At 32.7% G+C, this 20496-nt stretch overlaps 1 protein-coding gene across 2 annotated transcripts in view; it reads right to left on the reverse strand.

Moving 5' to 3' along the window:
* Positions 1-20496, reverse strand: part of UBN2 (ubinuclein 2) — a 128190-nt gene that overhangs the window by 37603 nt on the left and 70091 nt on the right. The window contains exons 8-13 of one of the 2 annotated variants that reach the window (XM_051963606.1): positions 14668-14797; positions 12223-12341; positions 11614-11727; positions 10892-11035; positions 9969-10019; positions 7223-7265 (exon numbers count right to left, since the gene is read on the reverse strand). In XM_051963606.1, the coding sequence (XP_051819566.1) occupies positions 7223-7265; positions 9969-10019; positions 10892-11035; positions 11614-11727; positions 12223-12341; positions 14668-14797 (601 nt within the window). The remainder of the gene's footprint in view (positions 1-7222; positions 7266-9968; positions 10020-10891; positions 11036-11613; positions 11728-12222; positions 12342-14667; positions 14798-20496) is intronic. The other variant, XM_051963607.1, reaches the window with a different exon arrangement.

Here is a 20496-nt window from a genome sequence, read left to right on the forward strand (position 1 = left end):
AGCTAGAGGACTTAGTATTCTGACTGTGCTACAGTCAGTATCTCTAGTCCACTCTAGTTCTAATGAACAATATATGACCAATAGGCTTTGTCTGCCTTAACCAAGAAGACTACTTGAAAAGGCAAAGACAAAACTCCCTCCACAATCATAGGATCAAAAGTCACATTTCAGTGTGGATTCATCTGCCTATTCCAATTCCTGAGTAACTATTCCTTTATTCTCCTTCTGTTCCCTTATGCTTAGCTTGAATATGGCCTATACCTGGATTGTGCTTCTGGCAAAGGTCCCCTTTGCAGCCTGAATCTTGGAACAGAACAGTAAAACCAGGTTTACTTTTTGTCCTATGCATTTAGGGCTAATTCCTCTTAGTCTGACCACATTCTGGGTTTACAGTCCACAACCTGTTCCTATCTTTCAGTACCTTCAGTACCTATACTAACTGACCCTTTGATTTTCATTTTTCATTTGTGATACAATATTCCAAACAAAGATGAGTTCCAGTTCTTGACATTTTACTTTGCTACACACATATAACCTGGAGATGACAAAGATGTTGACGCCTCAGTGCCATTAAATAGGAAAATAATTTATTTTACAACTATTTACATTGTGAACCTGATTCATGGATTAAGAGAGAAGAGAATAGTAGTGAGAAGGTACTGAACTTGATATTCTTCAAAGTACAAAGTCTATTTTAAGAAATAATTCATGTTTTAGAAAACTGTAAGGCAAGAAGAACCCTGAGAGCTCATAGGGGAAGAGGAAAAGAAAAAAAAAAATCAACAGAAATCTATATATGTAAAAGGCATTTTAAAATTCTATTCAATAAATATTACATGTACTGAAAGGAGGACATTTTCCCCAAGTTTAAGATATATTGTAGAACTTTAATCTATGAGCAGGGTTTTGCAAACATTTCTGTAGTGGCTTATGGGACATCTGTTATTTTGAGGATAGTAGATTCTTAGATTTCAAACTAAGAAAAAAGTTTAGGGATAGCTTTAAGATAGAGGTAGCAAACTCATTCCTGGCAATAAGATTAAAATGTAAGTGGAAATTATTTAGCAAAATAAATAAAAATAATAAAACATAATGTTATTTTGTACTTTTCAAAGTCAATATACTGACTAGGAAATCTATTTGAGTTTGATAGCACTGACCAAAGGAATAGTCTAGGGAAATGTAGAGAAATTCAAAACCCCATAAAACAGGAAGTTAAGAACTAGAGAAATTAAATGGAGGAGGCAGCAGAGAGAATGGAGATGTAGTCTTCTTCTCAAATTCTTAAAATTAGTCTAATAATGCACTTTAATGACCAAATTTCTGACTTCTTTGGCAATACTAAAAGTTTTCTCTTTGAAGAAAATCACACACTGCATTACATAATACTAAGCTAAAGGGGTAATACAGATGAAACATCAGTTTATTTTGACATGCTATCCAAGTCAATATATATTGAAGATAGATAATCCACCATCAAAAATACTTTTGGGGAATGAAAACAAATTAAGGATTGAACAAAGTAAAGAGGCCAAGTTAAGAAAGAATATTTATCCTAGAAGGATTTATAAGAAAGCTAACAGAAGAATACCATTGTAAGCGAAATAAATATGAATATGTGGTTTCACTATGAAGAATTCAATTCAATAGCAAGCATGATAAGCAACTATTACATATGAGACTCTGTTGCTAGGCTATAAGGATAGAAAAATGGAAAATAACACAGTTTCTGCGCTCAAGAAGTTTAGAATCCAGAAAGAAAAAGAGATGCTACACAATTAAGTATGATAAAAGATAGAATATGATAGCGTTTCAGAGTGCTATAAGAATATTTGAGGAAAGAAGAGATCACTTTCAGCCAGCATAATTTGAAATTCGAAATACTTGATGGTAGCATTTAAGCTGGACCTTAAAGGAAAATAAGGATTTTAACCAAGCTATGGAGATAGAGTATTCTAGGTATGGAAAATTCTTTATATCAATAGTTCTCAAACTCAAGGACTCCTATACAATCTTAAAAAAATTTATTGAAGGACTCCCAAAGAGTTTTTAGGAGAGTTATCTTTACTAATATTTACTGTATTAGAAATGAAATATTTTGACATTATGAAAATAGTTTCAACCTCAAAAATTCCTTGAAAGAATCTCAGGGACCTCCAAGGGTTTTCTGGACCACATTTTTAAAACTACCACTCTGTGAGAATATAGACAGACAAATGATTAACAAGAAATGAAGCTCTTATACTTAGAAGAAAAATAAGAAATTTATGTGAAAATACTATGTCACTGAATAATCCCAGGTCTTATAGCTAAAGTTTCAAAAATGTCATATATCATATTCCAGGAATAGACTATGCTTTGAAGCTGAGAAAAGTGAAGATAATAAAAATGATACTGGATGCTGAGATAGAAAAATGTGGCAGTGATAAAAATGATGTGAAGGAGTGGAAAATCAATAATAGTAAAAAAAGGAGAATGGACTAATTAACTTCAGGAAAAACATTAGATAAATATATCCTCAGTGTACATTAATCACTCAAATGAAACCAGGATATCATTAATTTGAGAATTCTCTCTGATGATATCTAAAACAATAGTCCATTTAAAGCCACCTATTCCATACTACTCACATTCATGTTCTCTCAAAAGTTCAATGCAAGAGTTGTTCCCCAAACATGCTCTGGAGGCCTTCCTCAATTTCATTTGACATCATAAGCACCAGTAAACAATCTGACTAGCTACAGGTTATCTCTTGTTCTTGCCACAAAAACAACACAACTTTTTTTTCTGCCATACAATTTTCTGATGACATCCTTTACTCTAAATTCTTTTCATTGATTATATTTTGCAACCAGCTTCAATCTACCACAAGCCTTTTCTTTGCCCTCTTTTGTTCTTAAGAATTAGTGATGTTCTACATTTCTGCCATATACCACCACCAATAAAATGGCTATCCTAAAAGGATGGGCCTAGGAAGCTTAAAGTCAAAACTGTGATGCAATTTCCCAAAGGTAATCCAGTCGTCGCTCCTTTTCAATTGTCAGCCGAGTCCACTATCCATCTGTACTATCTGTTCCAGGTACACAGATTGTTGGGCAAGTTCTAGATGTAAATTGAAAACTGAGCAAAAGAAATTTGTCATTTATTTGGTCTTTTCTGAATGACTGGACTCCTTAAAGTGATCACCAATCTTTTCTAGGAGGCTCTGAAATGTTCTGAAACTTGATGCAATCAGCACAATGTTTTTCTCAAATAACTGAATTTGAAGGAGGTCATCATCCACAGGGAAGTCTCAAACTAGACTCTGTGCTAGACTTTCATAGTAGCAAATATTCTTGGCAAGCTTGTATGTCCCTGTTGGATGTTTATTATAAGATGATTACTGAACAAATTTATATTTCTTGTTAATATCTTCTTAGGGGCCTAAATGATCTTTATAGGTGGACAGAAAATACTCTGCTATATTTTACTTGAGTTTAATATTTTGTTTTGGGTTTTTTGTAATCAATATAAATACAATAATTTATATCTTTATATTTCTCAATAAACTGTATCAATAATTTAGTCTGCTGTTAAATACTGCTTGCAAAAACTTGATTGCTTTTTTACTAATGCCCTATTGAATATCTTCTCAATTTCTATGCATAATGACCCTCAAAGATTTTATAAAGATATGAGGAAGATAGTTACACAGGTCAGTAGTTATTTATGTTCTCTGGGTCATCTTTTTGGGCATATTAAGATTTATGATTTTTTTCCATATTTTGATATCTTCCTCTCCCTTTAGGCCTGGCATTTCAGTTCTTCAATGCTCTTAATCTGTATCACTTCCTCTTGTCTTTGTTTTCTTTAATATCATTTCTATCTCTTCTGTAAGCACCTTAGAAACTTTTGAGGTTATTGACCAAATGTGTAGTAGTTTATCTATCCTTGATGAAAAAAGGTTTGTCGAAATGACTTTTGCAAATTTTTTCCACTTATATTTGTTATCCTCTTTCCATCCTGGAATGTCCTTGGGGTGACTTTGCATAGTTGGATATCTTACCAAACTTGCTTTAAATCAGCTCTGCCTTCTATTGTTTCATTGTGCTTTATAAGACAATACAATTTATAATCATTCATAATCCATTTTAAGATTTTACAAATGAGCTTATAATTTAAGCTGATGCTATCTTTGACAACCATCTCTATTTGGCAAGTAAGTTACAAGTCTGTTTACTAAAGGACTACTCATGGAGTTTTTAAATGTTCCTATATGCAATTAATTTATAATGGCTAAATTTCTTAATTAAATTATTATAACTATGAATGTAATTTTTATTGACCATTCTTAATTAACATTTTAAATAGTTCATTTAAACAGTCTTCATAACTTTATGCCATGTATTTTTAAAATAAATTTTTGTTACTCTTAATTTTTTTAGTATCATATAATATCCTTATTATGATTCCTTTGTTTATTATATTTCTAATATTTGGTCTGATAAATCATATCTATATTATAGTAATATATGGGAAGGAAGAAGGATGTGTGCATAACCTTTTGTTAGGATGCAATCCTAAAATTCAGCATTTTTCTTTCAAGTATACTCTATCTGCTATCTAATCAATATCAATCGTAATTTTATATTAAATCTGATTAAGGTAAAGAGAGTCAAGGAAGGAATAGAGCAGAGAAATGAACCAGAAACATAGGAAAAGACAAAGACATCACAAAAACAATCTAGAGCAAGTAAGGCTGGGACATAAAAGATGACATAACGAGAAAAATTGTGAAAGGTCACAAATGAATATAGTAACAGGCATAAAGAAATTATGACACACATACATAGTGAGAAAATCATAAAGCAACAATCCCATTTTATTGTCATTTGACTCAGCTTTAACAGGTTCTTAAAACCATACTTTTCCAACCATAGGAAGGCATGGAGATAACAACTATCAATGCTTGTTTTGTACAGTGAATGAAAAAGGTCCTCAATTTTTTTTTTTTTTGAGGAAAAATAAGATAGTTGAGTTGCTGCAATGTCACTTAGAAGGATTTAGATCATAATTAACACTAAATATATTAACTGCAGAAATTAACCAGAATATTTTTCCTACATGAAATATATAATAAAAGGCATTGAAACATACTAAAACCCTATATAATACAATTAAAACAAATGAAAATTCTATTAAGAATGGCCAAAAAATTAAACATTATGAGTGAAATAGGCCTAGGAAGAAGCTAAGGAGCAAGGACATATTCTTTAAATGGAAGTGGCCAATTCCATAAGGGAAGAGGAGAAAAAAGGAAGAAAATTCAGAGCTGAAAATAAAATAAAATTGAATTTTCAGTTCTGAATTTTTGCCATTCTTTCTCCCTCTCCCCTTATTCACTGACAAGGCAAAAAAGAAAAATTCATTATAAAGATGTTAGTTTTCTAAGACATACACTAGATTAGAGAAGGCAGGAGGAAACAAAAAGGTGAAAATGAAAAATTATAGGTATTGTTAAGCTGTAAAGGACAGGGCTTAGATATAAAGTTAAGAATGAAAAACAAATGCATGAAGTTAGATTCTGTTCAGAGGCAAGGGCAAAAATCTATGCTTCCTCCTATATTATCAAACCCCAAAATGTCTCAATTGCACAATGAGAATCCTTAAGATTCTTCTTTTTTTTTTTTCAAAGAAATATTTAGTTGTTAATATTCCTCTCCACGTCAATATATGTCCTCAAACTCATGCATTTCAACAGACACATTAATGTTCTCTTAAAAACCCTCAACTCCCAGTTCATTAACTTCCTCATAAATCAAAACCTACTTCTTTACTCCAACCACTTTACTAGTGTGGTAGTCACCTGTCAAATCTCACTGTTATCCTTAAGTGAGTCCCTTTTATAAACTTGAATTCTCAAATTGTTTGGATTATCACTCTCATTTTCCCCAATGCTTCATTACTTCTCAACTTTTAAACTCTTATCATAATCTACAGTCTCTATGGTTCTTCCTTGCCCAATCCAGCATCCCCTTCATTTGCCTCTTCTTCACAAACTTGGGCCTGTGATCAACCATCAAATAGGGAAAATATCCCATTTTTGCCTTTTTTTTGGTATCTTCAATGCTTTAGTACAATGACAGACATGTATAAGTCCTTACTAAATTTATGCTGACTGGCTATTCACCACCACTGAAAACACTTGCCCCCTTCAGCCCAATGCTATTCAAATTCTGTCCAAAACCAATTCTGGGTTAATCTCATTTTCTATATAATTACCAGAATGAGGCTATAAAAAGTCATAGAATCATGAAAAACAGATGTCACCAATCTTGTCTGAATTCTCATTGCTGTAATTTTCTTATTTTTTTTCCTTATTATATTTGAAGGGGGGAAAAAAAGGACATAGAACTTAAAAAATGAGATTATGAAAATTTCCTTCATAAAAGCCAGTGACAGAAATGCCTTTATAAAAAATATGCAGATTATATTAATGCAAAATGTATAGGATTCTGAGTTAGCAAAGGAGATAAGACTCCAAAGCTCTTTACAAGGTACATTGTAGAGGAAATATCCTACATAAGACTTTTTGATATCCTACCCTAGATTTCCCCAACGTTAGTATCCCCAAATAACTGTATTTATTTGTCTAAATATTATATTCTCTCCCTTTACTACTGAACAATATAATGCAAACTTAAGGCCATTTTTGTCTCTTTACCTCCAATAACTAGAATAATATCTTGCACATAATGGGTATTGTTGAATTGCATTGAATCTACAAATGATACTTTCTTCTACATTCTATAACAGTGTATTTGTTTGAGGACAATTGCCATATTATGCCCAAAAGGAAGAAGTAATATTGCCTTTTGCTCCTGTTATATGTATTATATTTGTTTTGTTATGACCCACATTAATATAAAAAGGAAAGTCGTTTTATTTAACAACTATGACCTCTATCCCCAATTATACCCAAATATTTATTTATTATTGCTTTAATGCATACTGCTGGCTATATTCTAACAAATATTTACACCACTATAATTAGCTTTTATTATTGAACCTTTACAACTTGATAGCTCTTTGAATTTTAATATAAAGATTTTACAATGTTAAAGTTTGAAAATATCTTAACTATTTACAATGTCTATGTTGTATACTAAAATATCCTTTTGAGCTGTAGAAGAATTTTCTAAATTCATAATTTACACTTAAAAGAGCTGCTTTTAATACTTACCTTCACTTTGGGTTTAGGTGCCAGAATTACCTTTTTCTTTGCCCTAATTCAAGAAAGAAAGTCAAATGTGAGACTAAGACTAAAACTACTTGAATAATATAGAGTTTATACCAACTATCTGACACTTATCACACAAGGTCTTGTAATATACAAAATCTCTCTCTCACACACACAGTTCCTAAAGAATAGAGAGACCTTGTTTTAATGCATCTCCAAATTTTCTATAACAATTTCAACAGTATCTTAGATAGTGCATTTATAAAAAATAATTGTGCAATGACTAGATTTTCAGTAAATTATAAACAAAATTAAAGAACAAATTTTTAAAATTATGCCTTTATTGTATAATATAAAGAAAATAAGTACTTCAGATACAGATTCTAGTTTCAACTGTACCACCCCAAGCAAGGCTCTAGCCTCTCTGGATCTGTTTTCTCATTAATAAAGGAAGAGAAAGGGTTGAAACAGAGTCTTTCTAAAATACCTTTCCTGTCTCTACTATTATTCTGAAGCTATGAAATACATATAACTCAAATTTAAAGAATAGAGCATTTATTACTATTTTAAGTAATCAAATATTTTTTCTATAACCTCATGTACCTTATTGAATAGTCTTTCTTTATAAATAATACTAAGGTGTATTATTTTTCCGGCCAAAATGCTTTGATAGACTCTGAATTAAAGATTTTTTATGGAACAAAAAATAGTAAAAAAAAAAAATAGGCAAGATAGTAAAAAGTAAAATCTTGTCTTTTTAGTGTTAAATATAAAAGAATATAAAAAGAAAAGTACATTTAAAAATAAACATTATTTAGTCTCTGTAAACTGTCTTCTGTCCATAAGCCTGTTTCAGAAATGGAAGCACAATCTAGATTCTGCATGTAAATAGGTTCACAAAATGCTGAAATATGACAAAGTTGGAATCTAATTTCTTTATGTACCAACTAAACCTATTCTCAAGGCACAAGAAGATAATATTTCTTCTATTCCTTATAAATACACATACAATAAATATTTTAAGAAAAACAGGATCTGTAGTTTGCCTTCTACTTTTAAGTGAATGACAATTATGGAAAAGTTGAGAGCTATAGCAATAAAGAAATAATATTGTCTTTGAAAAAGAAAAAAAAAGGTAAAAGGAAAACAAGACAAAAATTTTACTTTATTGGAAGTCTCCAATTTACATGTAAATAAAATTTACAACTGCTTCCAAAACCACGTCCACTTAGCACTCATTCCTCTAGCCCATACATACTTCCTTGCAATCCCTGTAATTTTTCTATCACTATCATTAAATGCCCTGTGAAGAAAATTCAGAGTTCTTCAGACAATATGTGAGTTCAGAGGTGAAGAAAGAAAGGTAAAAAACAAGAACTTTAGAAAACTGATTTGGGAGTAGATACGAGGAGGGATTATTTTATTTATATGGTTGTTTCCCCTGCCTAAAATTCTTTTCTTGCATTTTGCTTGAAGTTTTTCGCTTGGTTATACTAAAACCCTACCAATTATAGATTGAGTTAACCAGTATTCTCTCATAAAAAGACAACTATATATTTTGAACATTAAAGAGTTAACAATAGTATGAATAGCAACTCTGGTACAATAAATTGGTCTGCTAGGGAATATTGATTAATTATCCTGAGAAAATGAGCTTTTGACTATCAAGATGGAAAATTGCTAACTTCTGTAGTATTTTGAAGAATGAGGTAAGCATGGGTCAGAAGGCTACTGTTTGGAAGTTAGCACAACATAAAGAAACTGGGAGAATAGATACTACGAGAGAACCTGGAGGTACAGAAAATGAAGCAGGAAGATATATAAACAAATCCTGCCTATTTCAAAGATTTTGCATAGTAACTTCAAGTTAAGAAAAGATAAAACTGATTTTTGTTTGTTTGTTTTTGTTTTTGTTTTTTACACTACATGGACTCTTCCTTACAGGCCCACGAATCAGGCCAGTAATACTATTAAAAACATACTGCTTGGGGCAGGTAGATGGGACAGTGAATACAGCACCAGCCCTGAAGTCAGGAGGATTTGAATTCTTATCTGGCCTCAGGCACTTAACACTTACTAGCTGTGTGACCCTGGGCAAGTTACTGAACCCCAATTGCCTCACCAAAAAAAAAAAAAAAACCCTCCACACTACTTGAAATTTATATACAGTATTTTATAATTTACAAAGTGTTTCCACATTAAAACAAGTCTATAACATGTTATATCAGATTGCTAATAGCACTCTTTACAGATTTTAATTAAGACTTAGACAAATCAGAGATTAATTAACTTAAGTGTTTAAGGGCACAAAAGCTAAGATTAGAGTAAGTTTTCTGATTCCTAGCAAAATGTGCTTTCCAATATACCACACCACATCTAAATATTGTCTTTAGCTAGTTGTCCAGACTGGGGAAAAGGGGGACACAGCTAGTTTCATTTCTTAGAGTGAAATTATTTTTAGGGAAATTTGTATTCTAAGTATTAGCAATCTACTTATAGGTAAACTTCGGTAATGCAATTTTTGTATGCTGAGTGCAGCTCAGATACTTAACAAATTCAGTTCATCATCTCATTACATTTTTAATTGATTCCTTTTATCTCCTAAAATTCCTTATTATTGGTTAAAATGGGTTGAATATTACTGATTTTCCAGAAATTTTAAGAGACTAATGTAGCATGATAATTGTCAAGTAAGGTGAAATGAAAGCAAATGAGACTTAAAAACAACAATAACACTGTTTTTACTCACGGAGCAGAAGTGAGATGATTGTGAACACTTCGGCTTTCCTTAAAGAGCATTCTAGAAATAAAAAAGGCAGATAGATAACATTACCACTGGATTTTCAATCAATTATTGCTTACCATTATTTAGCATTTAAATTAGCAGTCAATTTAATCACTGAGTTGGGAAAAAAAAAATCTCAGTTATGGATAATCGCATGTTGGATAGATGTTCTTACCAAAATGGCTGGAATAGGAGACTTTGCTTCTAATTATCCCACTGACATTTAAAGAATCAGCATTATCTAACTATGGGATAATAGATCTAATTTTTTTCTATGAACTATAGCTACACTGTAAAGCAGTTTGAAGACACAAAAACTGGATGACCTCTCAATTTGCTGAGGCAGGTCTCATTCAAGTATTTAGAAGCTATTTCCCTGAATCTTTGAGAAAATCCTTTTGACAAATCTTTTTTCAGTGAAAAATTCCAGTTGTCTACCTCCTATAGAATCTGATGTTCTTTTTTCCTATATACTCTAACTACAGATTGTTTTTTACTTCAATGTAGCCACTCATAAATAATCCTTCTATTTTTGCTATTACTGAATTTCTAGTATAATACTACTATTCCTTCCCCCCAAAATTTATATTGTTCCTCTGAACCTTACCCTGTTTTTCACCTTCCTATACTTCTAATAAAATAAAAACACACAAAAAATGTGTCGGGTGAAAAATCAATTTTTTTCTATTTCTATATTTTTTGTATCTATAACTATTTTATCTCTCTAAGGACATAAATTTTATAAGATAGGAGGCCTAAGTGTTTCTATTTGGCTGTGTATAGTGCCCAGCACATAGTAGGCTCTTATCAAAATGTTTTTTTAAAAAAATTTTTTAAGTGACATAAGGAACAAGATGATACACAGCTTAGGATGCTTAACGTCTTACCTAGCCTGCATCCAGCCCTTAGGCCACAATGGTTTCACTTCTGTCTCCATAAAGGTCTTAAGATAATCCTCAGCAGATTGGCTTTTATTTGTCTCTAGCTCATAGCATCCCAACTTAATCTTGACAAGGTTACATAACAAAGCCCTAAACAGGAAAAAAAATCTGACTATAAAAACTGTAGACAATTATTTAAAGAGTTCAAGAAATGAAATTAGGGTAAGAGATACTATTATTTATAAACTATCTGGTGATGCATTTACTCTACATCTAAAATACTTTGTTTCGATCACAGTGTTCACAACTAATGCAACTAATACCTTTTCAATTAAACTATTAAGGACTGACATAGGTTAAAAAATAGTGATATTCCATTAAGGAATAGTAGCAAAAAAAGATGGAAAAGACAGCTGATTTATTTCACAGAGACACTCTACCCTTACTACTAATTTTTGGATCTAATCTATAAAAATGAAAGAAAAAAATGTATTGCTTCTTGATTTATTCTGGGGAAGTAAAAATTTTGTGATATCACATAACTAACTGTGTAGTCTAAGTTAGAAATGACAAAAGATGTAAAGCAAAATAAGATCAATCTTTTCTCCCTATTAGTCCTTCCTTCACCAGATATAGTTTTCCATATAACTGGAGCCCTTTTATTACAAATCATATTGCTGCATTACATAAATAATTAGACAAAAAACAAAGGATATATTTCAAAATACCTAATGGTATCATCCCAGTGGAATTTTTTTCTTGGTCCTATGACCCGTTTTCCTGGTTTTTCTTCATCATCATCGTCAGATCCATTTTTTTCTCGTTCTTCATCTGCTTGTGACCTGAAAATGAACCATTTAATTTCATGGAATGGTAAAGCCATAATCCATGATAAAGTGTGCAGAGGGGAAATCAACATTCCTACATAAAACTCTCAATTTAATATTAATTTCCAAGTGATGTGGTAAAGATCTTCTTCAGATTATTAATCAAGTAATAGCAGATATAGTACTTGGCCTCTCAGTTCAAAAAATATTTAATTTGGGCCAGTATTCAAATTGGTCATTGTGGGTATTATCTAGCCAATATAAGCTGTGGCTGCACATTAGATTTCAATTACTACATATTCATTTAAGGGAACTACCTTTTATTGTGATGATATCATAGGAGTGGCAGGTATGAAAATTCAGCATGAGTAGGGACTACAACACTGGCACATTTGGATTTTTACTCAGGTATGGCACAGTCCTCTTGAAAGCCAATCCCTAGTACCCTAAAGTTCTGGCTGTGGGACAAATCAAACACAGGAGGTCTATTCAATCTTAAATTATACATACCTAACACTCTTAGCTTGACTTCGAGCCTGACAATCCTCTTGATACTTAAACAGTTGTTCCGGCATGACGTTGCTGACAGCCAATTTCAGCTTTTGCAATGGTTCTCTTAAACGATCATCCTAGGAGAAATACAACCAAGTTTTTTCAAGCAAGTATACAAATGAATGCTGGAAAAGAATCTGGAGAACTCATCATCTCAGATTTTGGGAGATGATTATTTTAAATTACAATTAGGTCTCCAGAATAGGAATGGTCTAAAAATAATATACACAAACATATTATAATAAAATTCCTTTAAAATAAATTCATAAAACAGTGTTAAGTAGTTTTTCCACCTCCATTTCATCTTTCTTAACTATCCAGTATTTGTCAATAAATAAAATTAATGACAACATAATTCAATAATCAATATGAAATATATAATCTGTATCAGTTTGACTGCCATCTTGGGGAGGGGAGAAGGGAGAAGGGAAGGAAGAGAAGGGAGAAAAAAATAGAAATCAAAACTTCATAAAAGTAAATGGTGAAAAATAATAAATAAATTTTTACAGGTATCTATGACTTAAAAATAATCTTTTAAACCTAATTTTAAAATGGAAGCTTCATTTTACCTTTACAAGTTAATTCTCCACAAATTTACTTTTCCTAAAGTCAACATTAGGCAATCAAAGCTTTAAAAATTACATGAGAATTCTATTTCATATTTTTATATGCATTTCTTCGAAAGACATCAAAGTTGTCATATACTGTCTAAAACTCATTGGTCTTCATAATTTCTTTCTAAAAATGTCTAATTTAGGGTAGTGAGATGGCGCAGTAGATAAGAGCACCAGCCCTGAAGTTGGGAGGACCTGAGTTCAAATCTGAAGTCAGACACTTAAAAAACTATTAGCTGTGTGAACCTGGATATATGAGTGAGTGAGTGAGAGAGAGAGAGAGAGAGAGAGAGGGAGAGAGAGGGAGAGAGAGGGAGAGGGAGGGAGGGAGAGAGAGAGAGAGAGAGAGAGAGAGAGAGAGAGAGAGAGAAAGAAAGTGTTAAGTCTGATTTACACTTAGCTTAAAAATTGGGTTTAAAAAGATTTATGATTTATTCAGTCTTGTCATAAGATCCTAAGACATAGGATCATTAATTTAATTTAAGAAGGGATCTTTGCACTATTGATCAGAGAAATACAAATTAAGACAACTCTGAGATACCACTATATACCTGTCAAATTGGCTAAGATGACAGAAAAAGATAATGAACAATGTTGGAGGGGATGTGGGAAAACTGGGACACTGATGCATTGTTGGTGGAGTTGTGAACAGATCCAACCATTGTGGAGAACAATTTGGAACTATGCTCAAAAAGTTATCAAATTGTGCATACCCTTTGATCCAACAGTGTTATTTCTGGGCTCATATCCCAAAGAAATACTAAAGAAGGAAAAGGGTCCTATATGTGCCAAAATGTTTGTGGCAGCCCTTTTTGTAATGGCTAGAAACTGGAAATTGAATGGATGCCCATCAATTGGAGAATGGTTGAGTAACTTGTGGTATATGAATGTTATGGAATATTATTGTTCTGTAAGAAATGACCAGCAGGATGAATACAGAGAGGCTTGGAGAGACTTACATGAACTGATGCTAAGTGAAATGAGCAGAACCAGGAGATCATTATACACTTCAACAATACTGCATGAGGATGCATTCTATAGAAGTGGATATCTTTGACAAAGAGAAGATCCAATTCAGTTCCAATTGATCAGTGATGGACAGAATCAGCTACACCCAGAGAAGGAACACTGGGAAATGAATGTGGACTGCTTGCATTTTTGTTTTTCTTCCCAGGTTATTTTTACCTTCTGAATCGTTTTTGTGCAACAAGAGAACTGTATGGATCTGTACACATATATTGTATTTAAGATATACTTTAACATGTTTAATATGTATGCCTGCCATCTAGGGGAGGGAGGGAGGGAAGGAAGGGAAAAGCTGGAACAAAAGTGAGTGCAAAGGACAATGTTGAATAATTACCCATGTCTATGTTCTGTCAATAAAAAGCTATAATTAAAAAAATAAATAAAAAAAAAAGAAGAAGGGATCTTTGAGGCCATCAGTTCAGCCTCTACTTTACATAAATAAACAGAGACCTAGAGATTTAAGTGAATTTTCCTAGGTCAAATGGCTAATAAAGTATCTGTAGCAGGATTTGAACTGGGATCTTCGAGTATATCAGTTCCCTAATAAGCAATGCAATTAACGATAGGGGAGCTGGAATGAGATTTCTAGTCCAGCACTATTCTAAGATTTATCAACTCTTCAAATTTCTCAACCAAGCAACTATGTTCTAGACATATATAGCTTGAAAGTAATGAAAAACTTCCAGAAGTCACTCACTGAAATAAGCTTCATGACATCACACCTCATATATTCAAAATAAAGCTCTAAACTTAGACATCTTACCTGTACATTGAGGTGCAACTTCTTTAGACGTTTTACCAGTGTGTCTTTATTACATGGTACAAAAGCCTCAAGGTGAGAATAGACTCCACTTCGGATGCCTGGGCTTTGTTCCTGTAACTGTAATTCAATGCTAAACAAAAGCAATTAAAAAATTACTACAGAATTTGTTAAGTAGCATCCCAACTAGTAACAGCAACTAGGAGATGGATGGCACAAGTACATTATGTTCCCTGCTTTGTAATCTTCACTTCTTTGGTTGGAAAGTTCCAAACCTCCTGGTTAAAGTTACAAACCCCTCACTCTCCTTCATTTCACATGCTTATTTCTTATTATTTCTACCTTCAAAACATCTTTTGCATCTGACTTCATAATAATTATTGTTTAGGGGGGGCAGCTAGGTGGCTCAGTGGATAGAGCACCAACCCTGAAATCAGGAGGACCTGAGTTCAAATCTGGTCTCAGACACTTAACACTGCCTAACTGTGTAACCCTGGCTAAGTCACTTGACCACTGCCTCAGCAAAAACATAAAAAAAAAACTATTGTTTTGTCATTCCTTATGACCCCACATTTGGAGTTTTCATGACAAAGATACTGGAATATTTGCCATTTCCTTCTCTAGTTCATTTTATAGATGAGGCAAACAGCATTAAGTGACTTGCTTAGGATCACATAGCTAATACATGTCTGGAGTTGGATTTGAACTCTAAGTGTACAAAGTGTTTTACAAATATCATCTCATTTTTATCCATCCAAGAGCCCTAAGAATTAAGTGTATCCCCATTTAAAAAATGATGAAATTGAGGCAGACTAAGTAATTTGCTCAGTCACACTAAGATTAGTAAGTTTCTAAAGACACTGAACTCTAGTCTTCTTGACTCCAAGTCCACTGTTCCACTTTGCCACTTGGCTGCCCCTTCTCTCCATTCACATACCAATTACAGTCAGTTCTATATTTTTCAATATATGCATTTTCAAAAACATCATGCAATGCAAAACTACACAACAAAAACCTGTTTCCTCCATTAGAATGTAATTAGTGCTTTTAGAATAGAGAATGTTTTATTCTTTGTATTTGTCTCCCTAATATTTAGCATATACTTTGGCATATTGGGGGACACTTAAAAATACCTGTTCACCCAGAAAAATTTTGCATTGATTTCTACATCTAACACATAGTGATCTTGACCTAAGGACCTGTTGCTGGAAACTCAGGAAAGGTACAATCTAAAATCCATGGGAAAATTATGCCACATCTAATTGTGGCAGTTTCTTTCTTAACTCAATCCTAGGAAAAATACTAATACTCATAACATTTCTCTTTATTATGTTCTAAGAATTACACAACTAAACAAGTTTCCTTATATAATATACCTTCCAAGGGAATCCTGCTAAATAAACTCAATAATGTTCAATGTTCAAATATAGTAACTAAATTCTCTCAAGTGTCTGTTAATATTTATTTCTTTTTAATGTCTGCTTATTTTAACTGGTTGTTTTTATTTTCAATTAAACTGTTTCAACCATAGTTTTATAAAGAACCTCAAGTTCTTTCTTTGGAAGTACACAAGGAATAAATTCTAAGCAAACAAATATGTTTAAAAGGTACTTGACCTAGGACTTTCTTGGGGGGAAGAAGGGGGAGGAGGGGAGGAGAGTGAGGGAGTGGCAATGAAGGAATATTCAGAAGTTACTAGGGCTTTCTATTAAGTGTGCTTTTTTCTTAAAGATGGAAAAATTTGTATGTAGCAGCTTTGGACTGTATTAAGTTGGAAAGGCTCAGCACAGTACCTGTAAATATAAGACCACATTAAGATATAGCCTATTACCAACAAATGTATAAAATAGGGGTATGATGTAAAGATTTAGACAATACTCTTAAGAATTAATACCATGGCTCAACTACTTCAGAATGAATTGTAATTTTGAAAAGGCAATGTAATCCAGCTTCCTTGTACAGAAGGGATTGGGAAAGGAAAAAATTTATATATAAGTGCCTATTGTGTGCCAGGCACTGTGCTAACCACTTTTTACAAATATCATTCCTCAATAGAGTTGAGGAAACTGAGGCAATGTTAAATGACTTGCCTGACTCAGGGTTACAAATATAATAACTGTATGAGACCACATTTGAACTCAGATTTCCCTGACTCCAGGTTCAGCACTACACCAAGAAGGTGCCTCTCAATTAGCCTAAAAGGAGAAGGCTTCTTTGGATACTAGATGGCTATGTCAAAGAAAATAAGGATTCTCTATCTCTCATGTTTTTTCATGACATTACCCTCATCTGGAGCTCCTTTCAGGCTCCTTTGCTAAAATGGATAGTTCCTATTATGTGTACTATCTGTGGACATTCTCTAAGTCTGTTCTTGGGCCTTCTTTTCTATTCTTTATTGGTAACCTCATTCATTTCTTTGAGGTCCTATGGATTTATCATTTTAATACAGATGACTCACAAACACAATCTCTCCCTAAACCTTAGTCTAGCATCACCAACTACCTACTTAGTAGACACTTAAAAGTGAATGTTCCAAAGAAACTTCACGTTTAATGTCTCTAAAACAGCATTCTCTATTATTTCCTTGGAAAAAACCCAATCCTCTACCAAAATTCTCTTTCTATTGAGGGCACCATAATTTTTCTAGTCTCTCATATTTGAACTCAGGTTCTTCTAACTTCAGGCCAATACTCTATCCACTGTGCCATCTAGCTGTCCTAAGGCATTCCTTTTCTTAAAGAAAATATTAAGAAAGAAATATTTCTCCAATCTTAAGTCTTTCCCAGGTTCACTTGAATGAAGGAAATCCTAGTAATACTAAATCAATATTCTACAATAACAATCATTTCCTTCCTTTGAAAAGCCTACCTACTTTCTGCTAGGAAACTCTATAAAAAGGTTAAGAATATATTCTATAGTAACAAAAAAAGGATTAAAGTGAATAACTAGATTTAAGAGTGAGGACTACTTTAACTTAGTTAAAATCATTGCCCATCTTCACTTTTAACCCTGATAAAATAATTTAAGAAATGATTTGTAGAATGAGGTCACATGTTAAGTCATGATTATACTATTTGATGAATGATGAATTTTTTATCTGAGCTCTGCAACTATGTTCTACCATACTGTGAAATATTCCTTGCTCAGAAATACTATGAAATTTAACTCCATAATGGCTAATGGAAGATAGATTTTTAAAGGCATGAGAAAACTCTGGCAATATTCTCTAAGCAGAAAAATGCTTCAATTAAAATAATTCAAATAAACGAAATTATTTCTGTTGGACTTATTCTTAAAAGTACAAAGAAAATAATTTCTTTATACAACATTTAATAAATGTTTATTAATTGACTGACTTCTCCACAGAAATAAAGACTTTCTTGCCTACAAAATAGAGAATTCTAATCAGTAGAAAAATAATTTTAACAGGTTCGTGACCTAACTTCAATAATAATTTCATGCTTCAAAAGGTAAAGGTAAAAGGACTGATATGACTAGACAAGAAGTGCACTGACCAATTCAGATTTTTTTATAGAATGTATAGAAGAGAAAATGTACTATAATGGACAGTTAGCCTCTGAATTCTTAAGACCTGAATTCATGAATTGCCTCCAATACTTATTGGCAAAATGACCCTGTGCAAGTCTGCTAACTTCTTTAGTGTTCTAGGCAATTCATTAAAATTGCAAATTGCAGAAAAGGTGCTGGTTTGCATTTATAGAGGAAATTTTCTATATATAAATTTGGAAGAGTATAATAAAATGAGGATTCCATTCAGCTCTATTCAAGAAAAACTTATTAAGCACCTAATATATACAAGAAACTGTGTAAGGATACTGAAGAGAGACATAGTGCTATAAAGATACTGTCAAGGGTTCTAAAGCCTAAAATGATCAGAGGTATTGAACGATAAAGATGACATGTACACAAGACACTTAAAGTTTAGTGAATGATTTTTTTGAAAAAACAAAAAACAAAATAAATTTGGGATTCTAAGAGGCCAAGGTAAGGACAGACTGCATTAAGTTTGTTAGTACAAAGATACAGGAATGGGAAAGAATGTGGTATAGGAAGAATAGCAAATAGGCCAATTTGGTTGGCCTACAGAATATATAAAGTGACATATGAAGACCTTTAAAAGCCCAAAAGAGTCTGTTATTGGATTCTACAGGCAATAGGATTCAGGCAACTAACCACTGTAGCTTTGTAAGCAGAAGAGAAGAACATGATCAAAACTATGTTTTAAAAGTACTATCACTGCCCAAAGAGTTATCAAACTGTGCATACTCTTTGATCCAGCAGTGCAACTACTGGATTTATACCCCAAAGAGATACTAAAGAAGGGAAGGGGACCTGTATGTGCCAAAATGTTTGTAGTGGCTAGAAACTAGAAAATGAATGGATGCCCATCAGTTGGAGAATGGTTGGGGAAATTGTGGTATATGAATGTTATGGAATATTATTGTTCTGTAAGAAATGAACTGATGCTAAGTGAAATGAGCAAGAGATCATTATATACTTAAACAACGATACTGTATGAGGATGTATTTTGATGGAAGTGGATTTCTTCAACAAAGAGAAGATCTAACTCAGTTCCAATTAATCAAAGATGGTCAGAAGCAGCTATACCCAAAGAAAGAACATTGGGAAATAAATGTAAACAGTTTGCATTTTTGTTTTTCTTCCCGGATTATTTTTACCTTCTGAATCCAATTCTACCTGTGCAACAAGAGAACTGTTTGGTTCTGCACACATATGTTGAATCTAGGATATACTGTGACATATTTAAGGACTGCTTGCCATCTGGGGAAGGGGTGGAGGGAGGGAGGGGAAAAGTCAGAATAGAAGTGAGTGCAAGGAATAATGTTGTAAAAAAATTACCCAAGCATGGGTTCTGTCAATAAAAAATTATAATTATTTAAAAAAAAAGTACTAGCACTGCTGGCACTGGAGGCAGAGACCAATTAGGAAAATACTGAAGTAGTCTAGATAAACTAGGATAATGGGCACATGGAAGAAGAAAAGGAATGCAGGAGACATTGTAGAGGCAGAACTGATAAGACTTGGCCACAGAATGGATTTGGGGAAATAAGGGAGAATGAATAGTTTAGTAAGATTACAAATCTGGGTAATTGACAATATTGTAACAGAAATAGGGAAATTAAAAAGCATGAGTAGGGGGAGGAGAAGGGCATGAGGAGATTCTGTCAATTTGGACTTTTCTCTAAGCAGAAAAATTAATGAATGAAATTAATCTAAATTAACAAAACTTTGTTGAGAGTGCACCCAAAATCCAGAGAAGTTTTTCTTCCACAATACTTAAGAAATGTTTGCTGACTGATTTATTTCTCCACAAAAATAGACTTACTTATTTATATAGCATATATTATGTACAAGGCACTGTGCTAAAAACTTATAAATATTATCTAATTTGATCTCATTGTATGTATGGATCATCTCTAGTTACATTCCATAAGCCCAGGTAAATTATAATTTGGGTACAACAAAAGTACTGGCAGTTGTAACTGTTGAGTACTTGAGTAATCATTTCAAGATCTTGGAGAAATTTGCCAAAGGGCAAATGTTTTGATTTTTGATAAAGGGAACTAAACAAAGTCTAAAACTTTCAGTCACTGATCTTGACATCTATTTCTGCTGAAATTCTATTGTTAAAGAAATTGTTTGTGAACGTTCAGAAAGAAAAGCAGTAACAACTAAAAGTCAGCATGTTTTAATCAACAAGATTGTCTTTTCTGACAGTTAAATAGGTTATAGAAGTCAGGGAAATGCACACTTAAGTACACTTAAATTTCAGTAAAACATTAAAATTTA

The sequence above is a fragment of the Antechinus flavipes genome, chromosome 5 (assembly GCF_016432865.1).
Source record: "Antechinus flavipes isolate AdamAnt ecotype Samford, QLD, Australia chromosome 5, AdamAnt_v2, whole genome shotgun sequence".
Lineage (NCBI taxonomy): Eukaryota > Metazoa > Chordata > Mammalia > Dasyuromorphia > Dasyuridae > Antechinus > Antechinus flavipes.